The 20,910-nt window shown below is 35.7% G+C and overlaps 2 protein-coding genes across 2 annotated transcripts in view; one reads left to right on the plus strand and one right to left on the minus strand.

Annotated features, from left to right (window-relative positions):
- Positions 1-13,390, plus strand: part of SACS (sacsin molecular chaperone) — a 67,773-nt gene extending 54,383 nt beyond the window's left edge. The window contains exon 9 of the mRNA XM_044666129.1: positions 409-13,390. Coding sequence (XP_044522064.1) covers positions 409-11,963 — 11,555 coding nt within the window. The 3' untranslated portion in view covers positions 11,964-13,390. The remainder of the gene's footprint in view (positions 1-408) is intronic.
- A 5,750-nt stretch (positions 13,391-19,140) lies between these two features.
- Positions 19,141-20,910, minus strand: part of SGCG (sarcoglycan gamma) — a 250,839-nt gene continuing 249,069 nt past the window's right edge. The window contains exon 8 of the mRNA XM_044668296.1: positions 19,141-19,705. Coding sequence (XP_044524231.1) covers positions 19,523-19,705 — 183 coding nt within the window. The 3' untranslated portion in view covers positions 19,141-19,522. The remainder of the gene's footprint in view (positions 19,706-20,910) is intronic.

Genomic DNA, 20,910 nt, shown 5'->3' on the forward strand with positions numbered 1-20,910 from the left:
TTGAAATCACATTGGCTCTGTTTTCTCTTCTGTATAAATGAGTAAGTTCAACTATCTTCACTTTTCCTTTTGGCTCAATAATACCTATTTGAGACACAAGAGAAACAAAGTGAATACTTTAGTTATTCCAGATTTAGATGAAATATTGAGTATTTTTTCCAAAGGCTACCTATATGTGTGTTTGTGTGTACACATACATAAATGTATACATGCATGTATGTACTTATATACTTGTGTATCATATATACAAACATGCACATATATTTTAATTATTAATCAGAACTATGTTTTGGTTAAACTTGCTATACACACATACATGTATAATTGTACAATGGGAATACAAAGTCCCAAACAATTAGTGTTTTATATTTATTCACAAGTAATATTATTGTTCATTTTAATTTACAGGACGACCCTGTACTCAACTTCAACTTCTGAACCCAGAACGATTTGCACGTCTTATTAAAGAAGTAATGAATACCTTTTGGCCTGGCAGAGAATTGGTAGTTAAGTGGCATCCATTTGCAGAAGACAATGATCATCCATCTGTTGCATGGCTTAAGATGGTCTGGAAGAATCTTTATATACATTTTTCAGAAGATTTGTCTTTATTTGATGAAATGCCACTTATTCCTAAGACTACATTGGAGGAAAGTCAGACATTTGTGGAACTCATTAGACTCAGGATCCCATCACCAGTTATTTTAGATGATGAATCTGAAGCACAGCTTCCAGAATTTTTAGCAGACATTATACAAAAACTTGGAGGGATTGTTCTTAAAAAACTAGAGCCTTCTATACAGCATCCTCTTATTAAAAAATACATACATTCCCCATTACCAAGTGCCATTTTGCAGATAATGGAGAAGATGTCATTGCAGAAACTGTGTAATCAAGTAGCTTCATTGCTTCCAACACATAAAGATGCTCTGAGGAAATTCTTAGCTAGTTTAACTGATATAAATGAAAAGGAGAAAAGAATCATTCAAGAATTGACAATATTTAAAAGAATCAATCATTCATCTAGTCAAGGGATTTCTTCTTTTACAAAATTGAAAGGTTGTAAAGTGTTACATCATACAGCCAAACTTCCACCAGATCTGAGACTCTCCATTCCAGTAATTGATAATAGTGATGAAGCTACTATACGTTTGGCAAATATGTTGAAAGTAGAGCAGCTAAAAAGCACAGGCTGCTTAAAGTTCATCTTGAAAGATATTGAAAACGGTTTTTACTCTCATGAAGAAACAACACAACTTATGCTATGGATTCTTGAAAATCTTTCATCTCTAAAAAATGAGAATCCACGTGTAATTGATTGGGTAATGCCATTAAAATTTATTCAGATTTCACAAGGACATATTGTTTCAGCCAGTGAACTCTTTGATTCTGATATTGGCATACTGCAGGATTTGTTTTATGCTGAAGAAGAAATCTCCTTTCCACCTGGTATTTTTACTTCCTCTTCAGACATTCTTCATTCTTTGAGACAGATTGGATTAAAAAATGAAACCAGTCTCAAAGAAAAAGATATTATACAAGTAGCAAAAAAAATTGAAGCATTACAAATTAGTTCTAGCCCAAATCTGGATGCTCTTTTAAAGAAAGCAAAAACTCTCTTAGTGGTTTTGAATAAAAATCATACATTATTACAGTCACCTGAAGCAAAAGCAGTGTTGAAGAAGATTAAATGGGTTCCTACATGCAAGGAAAGGCCTCCAAATTATCCAGGCTCTTTAATATGGAAAGGAGATCTTTGTAATCTTTGTTCACCACCAGAAATGTGTGATGTATCTCATGCTACTTTAGTTGGCTCATCAGTTCCTCTTGTTGAAAGTATTCATACTAATTTGGAAAAAACTCTTGGTATATTCATAAAACCTAGCATAAATGCAGTCTTAAAACACTTTAAGATTGTTGTTGATTGGCATAGTTCAAAAACCTTTAGTGATGAAGACTATTACCAGTTCCAACATATTTTGCTTGAAATTTATGGATTTATGCATGATCATTTAGATGAAGGCAAAGAAGCTTTTAAAGCTTTGAAGTTTCCATGGGTCTGGACAGGTAAAAATTTTTGTCCCTTGGCTCAGGCAGTAATAAAACCAATACATGATCTTGAGCTTCAGCCTTATTTGCATAGTGTGCCTAAAACTATGGCAAAATTCCACCAGCTGTTTAAGGCATGTGGTTCAATAGAAGAGTTGACATCAGATCATATTTCTATGGTCATTCAGAAGGTATATCTTAAAAGTGATCAAGAACTCAGTGAAGAGGAAAGCAAACAGAATCTTCATCTTATGCTGAATATTATACGATGGCTATATAGCAATCAGATCCCAGCAAGCCTCAATACACCAGTACCAATACACTATAGCAAGAATCCATCGAAACTTATTATGAAACCAATACATGAATGCTGTTACTGTGATATTAAAGTTGATGACCTTAATGACTTACTGGAAGATTCTGTGGAACCTATCATATTGGTACATGAGGACATACCCATGAAAACAGCTGAATGGTTAAAAGTTCCATGTCTTAGTACAAGATTGATCAATCCTGAAAATATGGGGTTTGAGCAATCAGGACAGAGAGAACCACTTACTGTGAGAATTAAAAACATTCTGGAAGAATATCCTTCAGTTTCAGATATTTTCAAGGAGTTACTTCAAAATGCTGATGATGCAAATGCAACAGAATGCAATTTCATGATTGATATGAGAAGAAACATGGACATAAGAGAGAATCTTTTAGATCCAGGGATGGCAGCCTGCCATGGACCTGCTCTATGGTCATACAACAATTCTGAATTCTCTGATTCAGACTTTATAAACATAACTAGATTAGGAGAATCATTGAAAAGGGGAGAGGTTGATAAAGTTGGAAAATTTGGTCTTGGATTTAATTCTGTGTATCATATCACTGACATTCCTATCATTATGAGTCGAGAGTTCATGATAATGTTTGATCCAAACATAAACCATCTCAGCAAACATATTAAAGACAAATCTAACCCTGGTATCAAAATTAACTGGAGTAAACAACAAAAAAGACTCAGGAAGTTTCCTAACCAATTTAAGCCATTTATAGATGTGTTTGGCTGTCAGTTACCACTAACCGTAGAAGCACCTTACAGTTACAAAGGAACTCTTTTCAGACTTTCATTTAGAACACAACAAGAAGCTAAAATGAGTGAAGTCAGTAGTACTTGCTATAATACAGCAGACATTTACTCTCTTGTGGATGAATTTAGCCTCTGTGGACATAGGCTGATTCTTTTCACTCAGAATGTCAATACCATGTTTTTGAAGTACTTGAAAATTGAAGAAACCAATCCTGGTTTAGCACAAGATACAATTGTCATTAAAAAAAATATTTGTTCCTCCAAAGCATTAAATGTACCTATTGTTAGTGTTTTAAAAGAAGCTGCTAAGCTCATGAAGACTTGCAGTAGCAGTAATAAAAAACATCCGATGGATATACCAAAGTCATCTTGTATACTACAGATCACAGTTGAAGAATTTCGCCACGTGTTCAGAAGAATTGCTGATTTGCAGTCGCCCCTTTTTAGGGGTCCAGATGATGATCCAGCTGCCTTATTTGAAATGGCAAAATCAGGACAGGCTAAAAGACCATCTGAAGAACTACCACAGAAAACAGTAGATTCTACTACATGGTTAATATGTACCTGCATGGATACTGGCGAGGCTTTAAAATTTTCCCTGAATGAAAGTGGGAGAAGGCTTGGGCTTGTTCCTTGTGGTGCAGTAGGAGTTTTATTTTCTGAAGCTCAGGACCAAAAATGGACCGTGAAACAACATGTTGGTGAAGTTTTTTGCTATTTGCCTTTGAGAATAAAAACTGGGTTGCCAGTTCACATCAATGGCTGTTTTGCAGTTACTTCAAATAGGAAAGAAATATGGAAGACAGATACAAAAGGAAGATGGAACAACATATTCATGAGGCATGTTATTGTTAAAGCCTACTTAGAAGCACTCGGTGTTTTACGAGAATTAGCTATAAGTGGAGAACTAATTGATTATACTTATTATGCAGTGTGGCCTGACCCTGATTTAGTTCACGATGATTTTTCTGTGATATGTCAAGGTTTTTATGAAGATATAGCTCATGGGAAAGGTAAAGATGTGTCTAGAGTCTTCTCTGATGGATCTATGTGGGTCTCTATGAAGAATGTGAGATTTTTAGATGACTGCATACTTAAAAGATCAGACATTGGTCCTGCTGCTTTCAAGATATTTTTAAAATACCTTAAGAAAACTGGATCAAAGAATCTCTGTGCTGTTGAACTTCCTTCTTCAGTAAAATTGGGATTTGAAGAAGCAGGTTGCAAACAGATACTACTTGAGAACACATTTTCTGAGAGACAGTTTTTTTCAGAAGTATTTTTTCCAAATATACAAGAAATTGAAGCAGAACTTCGGGATCCCTTAATGTATTTTGTTTTAAATGAAAAGGTTGAGGAATTCTCTGCAATTCTTCGTGTAACTCCATGTGTTCCTTGCTCTTTGGAGGGGCATCCTTTAGTCTTACCTTCAAGGTTGATCCATCCTGAAGGACGAGTTGCAAAGTTATTTGAAACTAAAGATGGAAGATTTCCTTATGGCTCTACCCAGGATTATCTTAATCCTATTATCTTGATTAAACTTGTTCAGTTAGGAATGGCAAAGGATGATATATTATGGGATGACATGCTAGAGCGTGCAGAATCAGTAGCTGAAATTAATAAAAGAGATCATGCTGCTGCTTGTCTACGAAGTAGCATCTTATTGAATCTTATTGATGAAAAACTAAAAATCAGGGATCCTAGAGCAAAAGAATTTTCTGCAAAATATCAAACAATTCCTTTCCTCCCATTTCTAACAAAACCAGCAGGTTTCTCTTTGGAGTGGAAAGGTAGCAGTTTTAAACCTGAAACTATGTTTGCAGCGACTGATCTTTATACAGCTGAATATCAAGATATAGTTTGCCTTTTACAACCTATTCTTAATGAAAATTCTCATTCTTTTAAAGGTTGTGGTTCAATGTCATTGGCTGTGAAAGAGTTTTTGGGCTTACTTAGGAAGCCAACTGTTGATTTGGTTATAAATCAATTAAAAGAAGTTGCAAAATCACTTGATGGAATTACATTGTATCAGGAGAATATCACCAATGCTTGTTACAAATACCTTCATGAGGCAATGCTACAAAATGAAACCACAAAGACAGCAATTATTGAACACCTTAAAACTTATAATTTCATTTTAGTTGAAAATGCATATGTTGAAGCAGAAAAAGTATCATTTCATTTGAACTTTGATGCAGCACCATATCTCTATCAGTTGCCAAATAAATACAAAAATAATTTCCGTGAACTTTTTGAAAACATAGGTGTGAGACCTTCTTTTACTGTTGAAGACTTTGCTCTTGTTTTGGAATCAATAAATCAAGATAGAGGGACAAAACAAATAACTGAAACAAACTTTCAGCTTTGTAGACGAATTATTAGTGAAGGCATATGGAGTCTTATTAGAGAAAAGAATCAAGAATTTTGTGAGAAAAAGTATGGCAAAATATTATTACCAGACACTAATCTTGCCCTTTTGCCTGCTGCATCATTATGCTACAATGATTGTCCCTGGATAAAAGTAAAGGATACTACTGTAAAATACTGTCATGCTGATATCCCTCGGGAAGTAGCTGTAAAGCTTGGAGCAGTGCCCAAGCGACATAAGGCCTTAGAAAGATATGCATCCAATATATGTTTTACAACTCTTGGAACTGAATTTGGTCAGAAAGAAAAACTAACCAGTAGGATTAAAAGTATCCTTAATGCTTATCCTTCAGAAAAAGAAATGTTGAAAGAGCTCCTTCAAAATGCCGATGATGCTAAAGCCACAGAAATCTGTTTTGTTTTTGACCCAAGACAACATCCGGTTGACAGAATATTTGATGATAAGTGGGCACCCCTACAAGGGCCAGCACTTTGTGTGTATAACAACCAGCCATTTACTGAAGATGATGTCAGAGGAATTCAGAACCTTGGAAAAGGTACAAAAGAAGGAAATCCTTGTAAAACTGGACAGTATGGCATAGGATTCAATTCTGTATATCATATTACGGACTGTCCTTCTTTTATTTCGGGTAATGACATACTCTGTATTTTTGATCCTCATGCAAGATATGCACCAGGAGCTACGTCAGTTAGTCCGGGACGCATGTTTAGGGATTTAGATTCAGATTTCAGAACACAGTTTTCAGATGTTCTGGATCTCTATTTAGGTGATCATTTTAAACTGGACAATTGCACAATGTTTAGATTTCCACTTCGTAATGGAGAAATGGCCAAAGTTTCAGAAATTTCCTCTGTTCCATCATCAGACAGGATGGTTCAGAATCTTTTGGATAAATTGCGTTCAGATGGGGCAGAACTTCTCATGTTTCTTAATCATATGGAAAAAATATCTATTTGTGAAATAGAAAAGTCAACTGGTGCATTAAATGTACTGTATTCGGTAAAAGGCAAAATAACTGATGGGGACAGATTAAAACGGAAACAATTTCATGCAGCTGTAATTGACAGTGTTACAAAGAAGAAGCAGCTAAAAGACATACCTGTACAACAAATTACTTATACCATGGATACTGAAGACTCTGAAGGCAATCTTACTACATGGCTAATTTGTAACAGATCAGGATTTTCAAGTATGGACAAAGTTTCTAAGAGTGTTATATCAGCCCATAAAAATCAGGATATTACTCTTTTCCCACGTGGTGGAGTAGCAGCTTGTATTACTCATAATTACAAGAAACCCCATAGAGCTTTCTGCTTTTTGCCACTCTCTTTGGAAACAGGGCTGCCTTTTCATGTAAATGGACACTTTGCTTTAGACTCTGCAAGAAGAAATTTGTGGCGGGATGATAATGGAGTTGGTGTTCGGAGTGACTGGAATAATAGTTTGATGACTGCCTTAATAGCACCAGCATATGTTGAACTGCTGATTCAGTTAAAAAAGCGTTATTTCCCAGGAACCGATCCCACAATGTCAATTTTGCAAAATACAGCTATTCATGTTGTAAAAGACACTTTAAAAAAGTTTTTGTCATTTTTCCCAGTCAACAGACTTGACCTGCAACCAGACTTATATTGTCTGGTGAAAGCACTTTACAGCTGTATTCACGAAGACCAGAAACGCTTATTACCTGTGGTAAGGGCTCCAAATATTGATGGCTCAGATTTACATTCTGCAGTTATTATTACTTGGGTTAATATGTCTACTTCAAACAAAACAAAGCCATTTTTTGACAACTTACTTCAGGATGAATTACAGCACCTTAAAAATGTAGAGTACAATATCACGACACGTAAGACTATAGCAGAAAATGTTTACAGACTAAAGCATTTACTTTTAGAAATTGGATTCAACTTGATATATAACTGTGATGAAACTGCCAATCTTTACCATTGTCTCATAGATGCAGACATTCCTGCTAGCTATGTTACCCCAGCTGATGTACGGTCATTTTTGATGACTTTTTCTTCTCCTGACACTAATTGCCACATTGGGAAGTTACCTTGCCGTCTTCAGCAGACTAATTTGAAGTTATTTCACAGCTTAAAGCTTTTGGTAGACTATTGCTTTAAGGATGCAGAAGAAAATGAGATGGTAGTTGAGGGACTGCCACTTCTTATTACAGTTGATAGTGTTTTACAAATTTTTGATGCAAAACGTCCCAAATTTCTTACAACATATCATGAATTGATACCTTCCCGTAAGGATTTGTTTATGAATACATTATATTTGAGATACAGCAATATTTTATTGACAAGTAAAGTTGCAAAAATTTTTGACATTACCAGTTTTGCTGATTTGTTATCTTCTGTGTTGCCACGCGAATATAAAACCAAAAGTTGTACAAAGTGGAAAGAAAATTTTGCAAGTGAATCGTGGCTTAAAAATTCATGGAACTTTATCAGTGAATCTGTAAATGTAAAAGAAGACCAAGAAGAAATAAAACCAACTTTTGACATTGTTGTTGATACGCTAAAGGATTGGGCTCTACTTCCAGGAACTAAATTTACTGTTTCAGCCAGTCAGCTTGTTGTTCCAGAGGGAGATGTCCTACTACCCCTAAGCCTTATGCATATAGCTGTTTTTCCAAATGCCCAGAGTGATAAAGTTTTCCATGCTTTAATGAAAGCTGGTTGTATCCAGCTTGCTTTAAACAAAATCTGTTCCAAAGACAATGTAATTGTTCCTCTGCTATCAGCACACACTGCAAATATAGATAATCCTACAAGCATTTTGAAGGCTATACATTATATGGTCCAGACCTCAACATTTAGAACTGAAAAATTAGTAGAACATGATTTTGAGGCACTCTTAATGTATTTCAATTGTAACTTAAGTCACTTGATGTCACAGGATGACATTAAAATTTTAAAATCACTTCCATGCTATAAATCTATTAGTGGTCGATACATGAGCATTGCAAAATTTGGAGCATGTTATGTACTTACGAAAACTATCCCTTCAGCTGAAGTGGAGAAATGGACACTATCCTCATCATCAGCCTTTCTCGAGGAAAAGATACACTTAAAGGATTTATATGAAGTTCTTGGTTGTGTCCCTGTAGATGATCTTGAAGTATATTTGAAACACCTTTTGCCAAAGATTGAAAATCTTTCGTATGAAGCAAAATTAGAGCATTTGATTTATTTGAAGAACAGATTATCTAGCATTGAAGAATCATCAGAGATAAAGGAACAGCTTTTTGAAAAGTTGGAAAGTCTCTTAATAATTCATGATGCAAGTAATCGTTTAAAATCTGCAAAACATTTTTATGACCGAACTGTGAAAGTTTTTGAAGTTATGCTTCCAGAAAAATTATTCATACCTAAAGATTTCTTTAAAAAATTGGAAACCCTTACTAAACCCAAGAATCAAGCTTCATTCTTAACATCATGGGTAATGTTCTTAAGAAATATTGGACTCAAATACATTCTTTCTCAACAGCAGCTACTGCAGTTTGCTAAGGAAGTAAGTATGAGAGCCAATACGGAAAACTGGTCTAAAGAAACACTGCAAAACACAGTTGATGTCCTTCTTTATCACATATTTCAAGAACGAACTGATTTATTAACTGGAAATTTTCTGAAAGAACTATCTCTGGTTCCTTTCTTATGTCCTGAACGTGCTCCTGCTGAATTTATTAGATTTCATCCACAGTATCAAGAAGTAAATGGAACTCTTCCTCTTATACGATTCAATGGAGCACAGGTGAATCCTAAATTTAAACAGTCAGATGTCTTGCAGCTTTTATGGACCTCATGTCCTATTCTTCCTGAGAAAGCAACACCTTTGAGTATCAAAGAACAAGAAGGTAGTACTCTTGGTCCACAGGAACAACTTGAACAAGTTTTGACAATGCTCAATGTTAATTTGGATCCCCCTCTTGATAAAGTCATTCACAATTGCAGAAACATATGCAACATAACCACTTTGGATGAAGAGATGGTGAAAACTAGAGCTAAGGTCTTAAGGAGTATTTATGAATTTCTCAGTGCAGAAAAAAAAGAGTTCCGCTTTCAGCTTCGAGGGGTTGGTTTTGTTATGGTAGAAGATGGTTGGAAGCTTCTAAAACCTGAGGAAGTAGTAATAAATCTAGAGTATGAATCTGATTTTAAACCTTATTTATATAAACTACCTTTAGAACTTGGTACCTTTCATCAATTATTTAAACATTTAGGTACTGAAGATGTTATTTCTACTAAGCAGTATGTTGAGGTGCTGAGCCGTATATTCAAGAACTCTGAAGGAAAACAGTTAGATCCTAATGAAATGCGCACAGTTAAGAGAGTTGTTTCTGGACTGTTCAAGAGTCTTCAAAATGATTCGGTAAAGGTTAGAAATGATCTCGAAAATGTGCGAGATCTTGCACTTTATCTTCCAAGTCAAGATGGTAGATTGGTAAAGTCAAGCATCTTAGTTTTCGATGATGCACCACATTATAAAAGCAGAATACAGGGACATATTGGGGTTCAAATGCTTGTTGATTTAAGTCAGTGTTATTTGGGAAAAGACCATGGCTTTCACACCAAGTTGATAATGCTCTTTCCTCAGAAACTCAGGCCTCGTTTACTGAGTAGCATTCTTGAAGAACAGTTAGATGAAGAAACACCCAAAATTTGTCAGTTTGGAGCATTATGTTCTCTTCAAGGAAGATTACAATTACTCTTGTCTTCAGAACAGTTCATTACAGGACTCATTAGAATCATGAAGCATGAAAATGACAATGCTTTCTTAGCCAATGAAGAGAAGGCCATAAGACTTTGCAAAGCCCTGCGAGAAGGACTAAAAGTTTCATGTTTTGAGAAGCTGCAAACAACATTAAGAGTTAAAGGATTTAATCCCATTCCTCATAGCAAAAGTGAAACATTTGCTTTTTTAAAACGGTATGGCAATGCAGTAATTTTACTCTACATACAACATTCAGACAGCAAAGACATAAATTTCCTGTTAGCCTTGGCAATGACACTTAAATCAGCCACTGATAATTTGATTTCAGACACTTCCTATTTAATTGCCATGCTAGGTTGCAATGATATTTATAGGATCAGTGAGAAACTTGACAGTTTAGGAGTAAAATATGATTCATCAGAACCATCAAAACTTGAACTTCCTATGCCTGGCACTCCAATACCTGCTGAAATCCACTATACTCTACTTATGGACCCAATGAATGTTTTTTATCCAGGAGAATATGTTGGATATCTTGTTGATGCAGAAGGTGGGGATATCTATGGATCTTATCAACCAACATATACATATGCAATTATTGTACAAGAAGTTGAAAGGGAAGATGCTGACAATTCTAGCTTTCTAGGAAAGATTTATCAGATTGATATTGGATACAGTGAATATAAAATAGTAAGCTCTTTGGATTTGTATAAATTTTCCAGACCTGATGAAAGTTCTCAAAGCAGAGACAGTGCACCATCTACCCCAACCAGTCCTACTGAATTTCCAGTCCCTGGACTTCGAAGTATCCCTCCCATTTTCTCTGGAAAAGAGAGCCATAAGACATCATCTTCAAAACATCATTCACCCAAAAAGATTAAGGTAAATTCATTGCCAGAAATATTGAGAGAAGTGACATCAGTAGTGGAACAAGCATGGAAGCTTCCAGAATCTGAAAGGAAAAAGATTATTAGACGGTTGTATTTGAAATGGCATCCAGACAAAAATCCAGAGAATCATGATATGGCTAATGAAGTTTTTAAGCATTTACAGAATGAAATTAGTAGATTAGAGAAGCAGGCTTTTATAGATCAAAATACTGATAGAACATCAAGGAGAACATTTTCAACAGCTTCTCGTTTTCAGTCAGACAAATATTCATTTCAGAGGTTTTATACTTCATGGAACCAAGAAGCGACAAGTCATAAATCAGAAAGGCAACAACAAAACAAAGAAAAGGGCCCATCTTCTACAGGGCAGTCTTATTCACAACGGTTCTTTGTTCCTCCCACTTTTAAAACTGTAGGTAATCCAGTTGAAGCTCGGAGGTGGTTAAGGCAAGCTCGAGCAAATTTTTCAGCTGCCAGAAATGACCTTCATAAAAATGCTAATGAATGGGTATGCTTTAAATGCTACCTGTCCACTAAATTAGCTTTGATTGCTGCTGACTATGCAGTAAGGGGGAAGTCAGATAAAGATGTGAAACCAACGGCACTTGCACAAAAAATAGAGGAATATAGTCAACAACTTGAAGGACTAACAAATGATGTTCATACATTGGAAGCTTATGGTGTGGATAGTTTAAAAACCAGGTACCCTGATTTACTTCCTTTCCCTCAGATCCCAAATGATAGGTTCACTTCTGAAGTTGCTATGAGGGTGATGGAATGCACTGCTTGTATCATAATAAAACTTGAAAACTTTATACAACAAAAGGTATGAAGTAATTAAAGGGAACAGTTTTTAGGCAGGGTTAAATACTGAATATGATGAATGCAAACATTCATTTGGCCATCATAACTTAAATGGGCTGAATTATGTGTTATCTATGAGTTTTTAAAGTACAGTGTACAGTGTTGATACTAACCATTAACAAATTCGAACAAAAATTCTGAGCCTAAAAGAAAATTATTTTTACAAAATTATAGGAAGATGTTACATAATTGTTCAATGTATGTATGAGTGGTTAAAGCGAAATGTTATTGAACTGCACTTTATATAACCAAAGCTTAGCAGTGTCTTACATAAGGTCTTTATATGTTTCTTGTTAGGATGAGTTTTGTTTATGTTTCCAACAGGGTATTATTGTTTAAGGAATTAATGTGACACTGGACATATCATTGAGCTAAACAAATAAGGGGAAGTAGTCTCTGGAGTGAAGATTTCTTTCCCACATTTTTATTTTATGTGGACTTTTTTTTTTGGACCCATTGTTCTCATCAGCTGGCTCTGATTGTGAATTTGTTTTCATTTTATATTGATATTTAGTACATTTGAATTGTTACAATATTTCAATTCTGAATCTTACTTGATTATGCATTCATAGTTCTTATAAAAGTGCACCAAGTGCACTTTATATACTTTAATTTTAAAAAGTTTTTTTTACTGTTTTTTGTTTACAAGCTTCCTATTTAAATAATTCATGTGGCTAGCCCAAACTGGTAGTGGCAGTTATCACAAGATGTTGATAATGTTTTTGAAAACTGTTTACCAAAATAGCATTTAGAAGACTTATTATGCTTGTGTACATATTCTTTTCACAAACATAATTTATATAGTGTGAATGTACAGGTTGCAATTTTTTTGTTTCATATGTCTAATGGTGCTGCAGTATAATGTTCTATTTTTTGTCTTTCACTATGGCACTTAGTGATCTTTGGGACTTAGTTAACATTTCAGGTATTGCAAATTGTAATATCCTTGATAGTGCCATATAATTAATTTGGTACTTTTAAAAAAATAGGAATTATTATTTGGAAGTTTCCTCTTCAGATTTGTCCATATCTGACTGACATTTAGTATTTATCATGTCCAAATGTAACATATTTATTGGTAGTGTATTGAAAGTGTGATTTTTTTTTGCAGAATGTATAAAAAAAGAGCTTAGTGACAATGAGTTTACACAATGCAGTAACTAAAACTAGCTCTTGCAATCCAAAAGAAAAATATGCTGATCTAGACTTTTATGCAATTAAGGGCTTAAGGAATGTGTTGAAACATTTTCACTAGTATTGAAAACAAAAAGAATGTTTGCTTCTTGAAAACTGTATTGCTTCTGAATGTGAAGCCATGTACTTATTTCTGCTGTTATATTAAGTGCCATAATTTTAATAAAGCAAACATGTACAATAAAGAAAAATTAATTATAACTTTGGTTTTTGAGGAGACTTTTTTTAGCTTTGAAATCGGGCTTTACTTTTGCACATATTTCCAGCTTGTAGGGGAACACATTACAAGAGATTTTCCTAAAACTTGAAAATGGAGATTTTATTTGGTCCTAGAATTTTTTAAAATGGGGATAGAGGAATGTATTTCCTCACCTCAGAGCTCTCTATATCATAAGATGTCAGGTCTGGGTTTTGATCCTATTGTTGATAGGATCTGCCAAAGTTTGTGCTCTGAGAACCCAGCTTCTTGCTACAATTGAAGTATTGAAATTTTGGAATTGAGAGAAAAAAATTTTTACTTCTCCAATAAATGAACTGAGATTATTCATTAATTATCATAACTTGTATGAAATATCCTAAATAGATTCACTAGGTTTTTAAAAGATACATTTAATGACAAGAGAAATGTTTAAAGAAAGTAAAAGTGCTTTTTGAAGCAGGAGAAAGTCATCAGTACCACTATTAGCAGGATTCTGTTTTTTTTTTACAATATATCTATTTTATCAAAATGTGAGGGGGAAAAAGATATCTTCAAAGCAAATGTTTGGTAGAAGTTACAAAGTGGGTCAAAAAGTCATGTTTGGTGTAATAGAAAAAAATCTGGGGTACAAGTCAGGAAATATGTGTTCTAGTCATTATATCTAACAAAGTTATTACCTTGGGTTGAGACAACTTCCCTTTGCCTCTGTTTTCTTATCTGTAAGTAATACAGCAACTGGTAAAATGCTTTAAAAAGAGCTCCACAAATATTATTTCATAAGAGCCTCCTAGGAGGGTGGGGAATACAGCAATTATTTCCTTTTTACAGATAAGATGGGAGTTCAGAGAGCTCAGAACTACCAAATTTTTCAAATCAAGTCTCTCTGAATCAAATCTAGCATTCTATCCATTATCCATTAATACATTAAAATTTACCAAATGTCCTCACTTTTGATCTTTCTAGCAAGTCATTAGAGATCAGTATCAGTGCTTTACGAACAAGGAAATAAGCTCCTTTAATGGTACTCATGATCATATAGCTAGTGAGATTTGAATACTGCTCTCTGTGTACTTGAAGTAGTAAGCCTGTGCTAAGCACCTTCTTAGTGACAGGCCCTGTTAGGACCTAGAGACACAAAGACAGAGATGAAAGTTTTCTCAAGTATCTTATATCCCATGGCAAGGAGGACAGAGTAGAGGGACAACATGCACATGTAGTGGATACAAAATTATGCAAAGGTAATTTTTTGGGGGGTGGGTAGAGGGAGGAGGTACTTTCAGCTGGTTTTGACCAGGAAAGTTCTCATATGGGAAGTGACATTAGAACTGATCTCTGGACGATGTAATGGTTTTAAGAAGTAGAGGATAAAAGGGAATAAATTCTAGGTATGGAGTTAGCTTACTCAAAAGGCACAGACAAGACATAGAATGTTGTGTGTGAAGAACAGTAGGTTAGTTTAGACAGTAGAATGAAGGAGACTAAAGGAGAAAGATTGGTTGGAACTAGATTGTGAAAGACTTTGAATGACAAATAGAAGAGTACGTATTCTAGAAATAATGGGAAATCACTGGAACTTCTTGAACAGGGAGTAATGTTAGATTGATATTAAGAATGTCTGATATCTCTATGGAAGATGGATTTGAGAGGGAAGAGATTTAAGGCAAGGAGACTATTAGAAAGTTTTTGCAGTACTCAAAGTGATCAAGTGAGGAGGTCTTGAACTCGGGTAGTAGCTCTCTGAGGAAACAAGTGAATGGATGTGAGGGAAGTAGAAGTAGAATCAAGTTTTGGCTCTCCCTTCTCCAAACCATTCTAACTTTTCGAAATGAGAGGACTTGCACTGGATAACGATGATAAGCATTTGGGAATATAAAATTATGTGTTGAAGTTGGGAGAGGATTAGTCATGCAGTTTTATCTCCTTGTTGCCACTTACCTTTACCATTCCTTGACCTATAATGAGGATTTGTAGAACTGAGATTGTTATTTCTGGAGAAGACTTAGAGAGGATAAGAACTTTGTCTTTAGATCATTATTGGAAGAGGAATTATTATTTATTCTGTTTGGCTTCAGAGGATTGGGCTAAAGGATCAGTGAGTTCCAAAGGACTAGCTTTTGATGTGATGGGTTTCTGATAATGAAATCTGTTAAAAAATGAAATGAGCTGCCTCAAGAAGTGATATGTTTTTAATTACCAGGGTCTTTAAGAAGAGCTTCAAGAAAAGGTAATCTTCAAAAGAAGATGACCATTTGTATTGTAGACTTCTTCAGACACAGCTTTAACCAAGTGACCAAGGAATTCCTTTGTAACTTGAGAGAGACAAGTAGGATCTTGAAAATGTGGTTAGGGAGTATGGAAGGGTAAGAATAGAGACAAACATAATATGAATTCTTCTACTATAAAGGACTAAGACTCTCTGACACTAAATTCTATTCTCCATGATTATGTTCACCCTCTGCACTTATTTCCACTTCTCCCAAACACAGACTTTTGGATATGGACCACCAGATAACAAACTGATAGTGGGAAATCTATACATGCCAATCAGGAATCTCCATGTATTTTGTCAGTGTTTCAGCAATATGGGCTATCAATATGAATATATCTTAATTTATAATATGATTTGACAAATATTTTTACATATTAGTCTCTCTCCTGATCTATAATTCTGCATTAACAGCTGTCTTTTGGATATTGTGAACTTGAGACCCTGTAGACATCTTTAATATTACTTAATAAACCCACTCCTTTTCCCAACTCCCTTATTACTATCAAAGGAACCACTATTCTCCTATTCATCATTGCTGCTAAATTCAGTGTCATCCTCTACTCATAAGTTTCACCTAATTTATCCAATCTGTTGCCAAATCTTATTATTTCTATTCTTAAGACATCTCAAGTACATTTCCTTTTCTTTGCACTCACACAACCATTACCCTTGTTCAGTCCTTGTTACCTCCTGCCTTGTCTATTACAACAGCTTTCTAATTGATCCCTGCCTCAAATCTCCCTGTACATCTATTCTGTACATATTTTGTCTTCCTTTCCTCCCCAGAAGCTTAACACAGTGTTTAGCATATAGTAGGTGCTACATAAATGCCTGTTTATGATGTTTTCATTACGTGCCTCCTGCAAATATTAAATTTAGTTAGCTAATGTGGCTATTTCCCAGAGCCAGTATCAATTTAAGGACTTGGGGACCTTCTCCAAGAGAAAGCCACATCCTCAGTCCCACAGAAACCTAAGGCATCAGGCAGGAAATCAAATATGCCTTACTAAAACATTGTCATTTTAAAGAGCCTTCTTAGACAATTTTGTCCCGATTTGGGGGTATGGAGCATTGATGTTTCTATTATACTTAAGCATTTCAATAATTATGTAATTTCTTACTGTGGGCAGTCCCTCAATCAAGGCAGATTACAGTCATAATACACCTTCGTTGGTGGTCTTCATGGCCTGCTTTTCAAAATAATTCACCTGGTAGACAGTCTTTTGGTGGTGAGTCCCTCACTTTAGGTTAGTTTTTGAAAAAAATGGATACATAGCCTATTCCTGTAGACCAGGGGTCGGCAACCTTCTTGGCCGTGAGAGCCATAAATGCCACATTTTTAAAAATGTAATTTCGTGAGAGCCGTGCAGTGCTCACAGTACGCGCTCCAATAAAAAAAAAAATTGGCTTTATGGCTCCTGCAGAAAGAGCCATATCTGGCCTTCAAAAGAGCCAGATATGGCTCGAGAGCCATACGTTGCCGACCCCTGCTGTAGAGTAATGAAAAGAACATTGAAGCAGGGGTTTTACATTTTAGCTCTGCTATTCCTTGCTGACATGTGAGACCATGGCTTCATTATTTAACCTCAGTGAAGGTCAGTTTCCTGGTCTGAAAATACAGTCAGGATTAGATGACCTCTGTGCTCCAATTTAACTCTAAATCTCATTATGTGATCAATGCTAGTGAAAACTTTCTAGCATAATTAGTATGTTCTACTGGGATAGTCTTCAATGACCTAAGTCAGTTCCGTACCATGAAGCATCAGGTCCATCACCTCCTGCCTTGTCTATTACAACAACTTTCTAATTGATCCCTGCCTCAAATTCTTTTTTTCTATAAACTAGAAAATCCCCAAGGAAGGATAATGATTCAGGTGTGTTAAAATATCAAATTAACTTTAAATTTTAAAATGGAAGTAAAAAGGCATGGAAGTCTAGTAATACTTTTTGACTTACTCCTACTGATGCTTTACATACATACATATATATGTATGTTATTTAAATATGAAAGACAGAAATTTTTGAAAATGTTAGAGCCATTGGCCCAGCTGTAGGGTATTGTAAAATCTTGATTTGTTTGGGAGTCATGAATAATGAGGTTTTTTTTAAAGCTCAAGGGGAGAAAATATTTCTTTAAAAGGCATATATAAACAAACTTTTTGGAAGCCTATTATAAGATATTTCAACTGGCTTCTAACCAAAAGCAATAATTTTTTGTAGGTTTAGTGTATACTATGGAAGGCACTGTACAACATAGCAGCCTTGCCGAGGCTGTGTCTAAAAACATGTCTCCTGTCTGCTCTTCCCTCCCAAGGCTCTGAGCAATATGATTCCATAGGCAGAAAGTCTTCTTGATATAGATAAATATGTCTACTGTATGCATGGAAGATGGTCTATTTAATACTTAGAGCTTTTGCATAAATAATTTGTCCATTTACACCAAATAAACTCAATTTGAATGTGTTCAAAATCTTCAGGAAGCAGATTCCTAGTGAAGTCTAATTCATTTTTGAGGGGGGATAGGATTCAGAAATAGCACACTTAGAGATTTGATTGACTTTAAGAAAACACACACACATGCACGCACGCACGCATACGGCATTTCTAACACTATTTGTAGTTGGCCTGAACACTTTTTTTTTTTTTGGAACTTAAATCCAGATTCCCCCCATATATCTTGGAATATAATAACAGAATCTAACGTGGTGGTTTAGTGAAGGTTGATATAGTATGAGAATGAATAGAAATTTGATAAAGTTTGAATAGAGGATACCACAATGTGAAGGAAAGATAAAAGATGTGAAAGAATAGACAGTGTCAGATATGTAGTATGAAAAGGATATGGTGGTGTCTGTGGGACATAACAGTGTGAATGGAGAGGGTATAGATTATATATGTGTGGTATGTGTGAAAGAGAGAGACATAAGGTGAGTTAAACTAAAAGTAAAGGAGTGAGAGTGAGGACGAGGTAGGAGAGGACTGTGACTAAAAGAGGAAGAAAGGGAGAAGGAGGAACACAAATTGGGTTTTAGGGTGGGGGGTGAGGAAGAGTGGTAGAAGTGATGGAATGGGTGGCATGAGATAAATGGGGATGTGTGTATGGAGAGAGTAACATTGCTTTCCTGTTGGGATGATAAAAATGTTTTTTTTAAATATCATATATATTATAATAAAATAATATAAATAAAATATAATGAAATGTTTTTAATGAGCAATGTTAGTTCCCTATTAGCTTCAATTTGGTTCTCCAATGACTTCTCCCTTTTTTCCTTTCTCTTCTTTTCTGTTACTCCCAACCCAATTTTCTCCTCCTCCTACTGTTGCTTTCTTCTATCTTCTACCCTGATTATAGGTATTTTCTCTTGAAAATCCTATTTATATCTTGTGGAGCACCAGATTCAGTAGAGTAGAGAATGGGAAATGTTGGGTTAGATATTATGTATAGTAGATCATTAGAAATGAATTCCACACAGTGATGTAACATTTCATTGCATATTTACATGTATTGAGAGAGGGGAAAATAAAGAAACAGCCACCATTCCCTCATCATTCTGATGGAAATTAAACAGCTCCATGTTGCACACCAATTCTGTTGATTTTCCTTAAATACATCCTATGGCTCAAATTTGACACCACTTCCAGAACACAGAGTTTCATCCAGACGTTTTCACTGGCAGTTTTTTGGAGTTCAGTAAAATATTTTCACGTGTGTGTGTGTACATATGTGTGCATTTGCATGTTATTTCCTTCATCCAATTCCAGGGGCAGGATACAACATTTCAGCTCTGATGCCTCATAATCCAGAATAATTATTTATTGAGAATTCGAGCTCACTGAGGCGTGCTCCGACAATTCGATGGCATGTTCAGGTGCTTTTCTGACAGACGCTACTGTTTTCTTGGCAAGTAGAACCCACTCCAGCCACTGACAGGTAAAGTTTGCCATCTGGGCACACACAGATTTCATAAAGTCTCTGAGAGCTGCCGGTGTGGCCCCGAGTCCCCTGTACCAATTTAGGCAGACACACGGTGGCAGCATCCAACACGAGCTGTAGGGGAGAAGACAAGAGATGTGAAAGTTACAGTGACAATAAAAGAAACTCACAGTAAAATGAATGAATGTGTAAAGGAGGGGACTGCAATCGCCGATCAATTATTAAACATTTATTAAGGTTGTACTAGGTGCCAGGCACAGGGCTAAGCTCTGGGAATACAATACAAAGAAGTCTTTAGTTAGCAACTCCTCCCCCCAAGAAATGCTAGGAGTTGTTTGGCTTGTGTCTAGTCAAATAATATGGTTACACCGATTCCTTCTCGGCTCAGTCCTCTGTCCCTTTTCTATCCAGGAAGGAATAAACGTTCCCCAGCCTGCCTTCTGTGGGATGGAGCTCAGCCAGCTTTGAGAATTCTCTGTCCTGCTCCTCTAGCAACACTTGATGACGTTACTCTCACAGTGACTGAGGAAGGCCTGCTTATGTCAAGCTTCTGTGGATGTGTAGGAGAGGAAAATTACTAAGAAAAGCAGTGGGGGAACAGCTTTTGGTGGAGGACTCAGCCTCTGCTTGCTGGGCTCCTTGAGTAGGGAAGACAGCACATTGCATGGAGCAGAGGTGTTAAACACACCTGCCTGCAGGCTGTGTGGGACAGACAACACGCCCAAAGGTGGCTGACCCAGATTAAAATGTAATTTGGGATATTTCTGACAAAATTAATGAAAATACATTAAAACAAATAAAATTTTAACATGCTTTGAGACCCTTAATTCAATTGTCAATTTAAATTTAAAATGGCAAATTTGAGTTTGACATTATTGCTAAAGAGAGAAGCTCCCAGTACCCACACTATATCCAAACACACTGATCTAACTAAGCAGGGCTCTGAGAGTCTGGCTCCTGAAGCACAGTTTTCAATTACGAAAGCTTTCTTGGGAACAACAGAATTCAATATCTAGTTGGTATGATTACACAAGTACGCAGAAATAACATTTGGTGAATACAAATCTTTTCAAGTGAAACATTTTAAAATATATTTCTCAGAAACATTGGCATCATTGGGACTCTGAGGCTTGCATTTTTTCTACTTAGGGTCATCTGTAAGTAGGAAGCACATTCAAGGCTTTGATTAGCAATTATGCTCTTCTAGCACACGTAGGTGCCTGCTGAACGCTTTCTGCCAATAGCAAGGATGAAAATAAGGAAACTAATTTTCTCAAACCCAATCTTTGGATTGCATAGTTTCTAAGCATAATACAAAC

Source organism: Gracilinanus agilis, chromosome 3 (assembly GCF_016433145.1).
Source record: "Gracilinanus agilis isolate LMUSP501 chromosome 3, AgileGrace, whole genome shotgun sequence".
NCBI lineage: Eukaryota > Metazoa > Chordata > Mammalia > Didelphimorphia > Didelphidae > Gracilinanus > Gracilinanus agilis.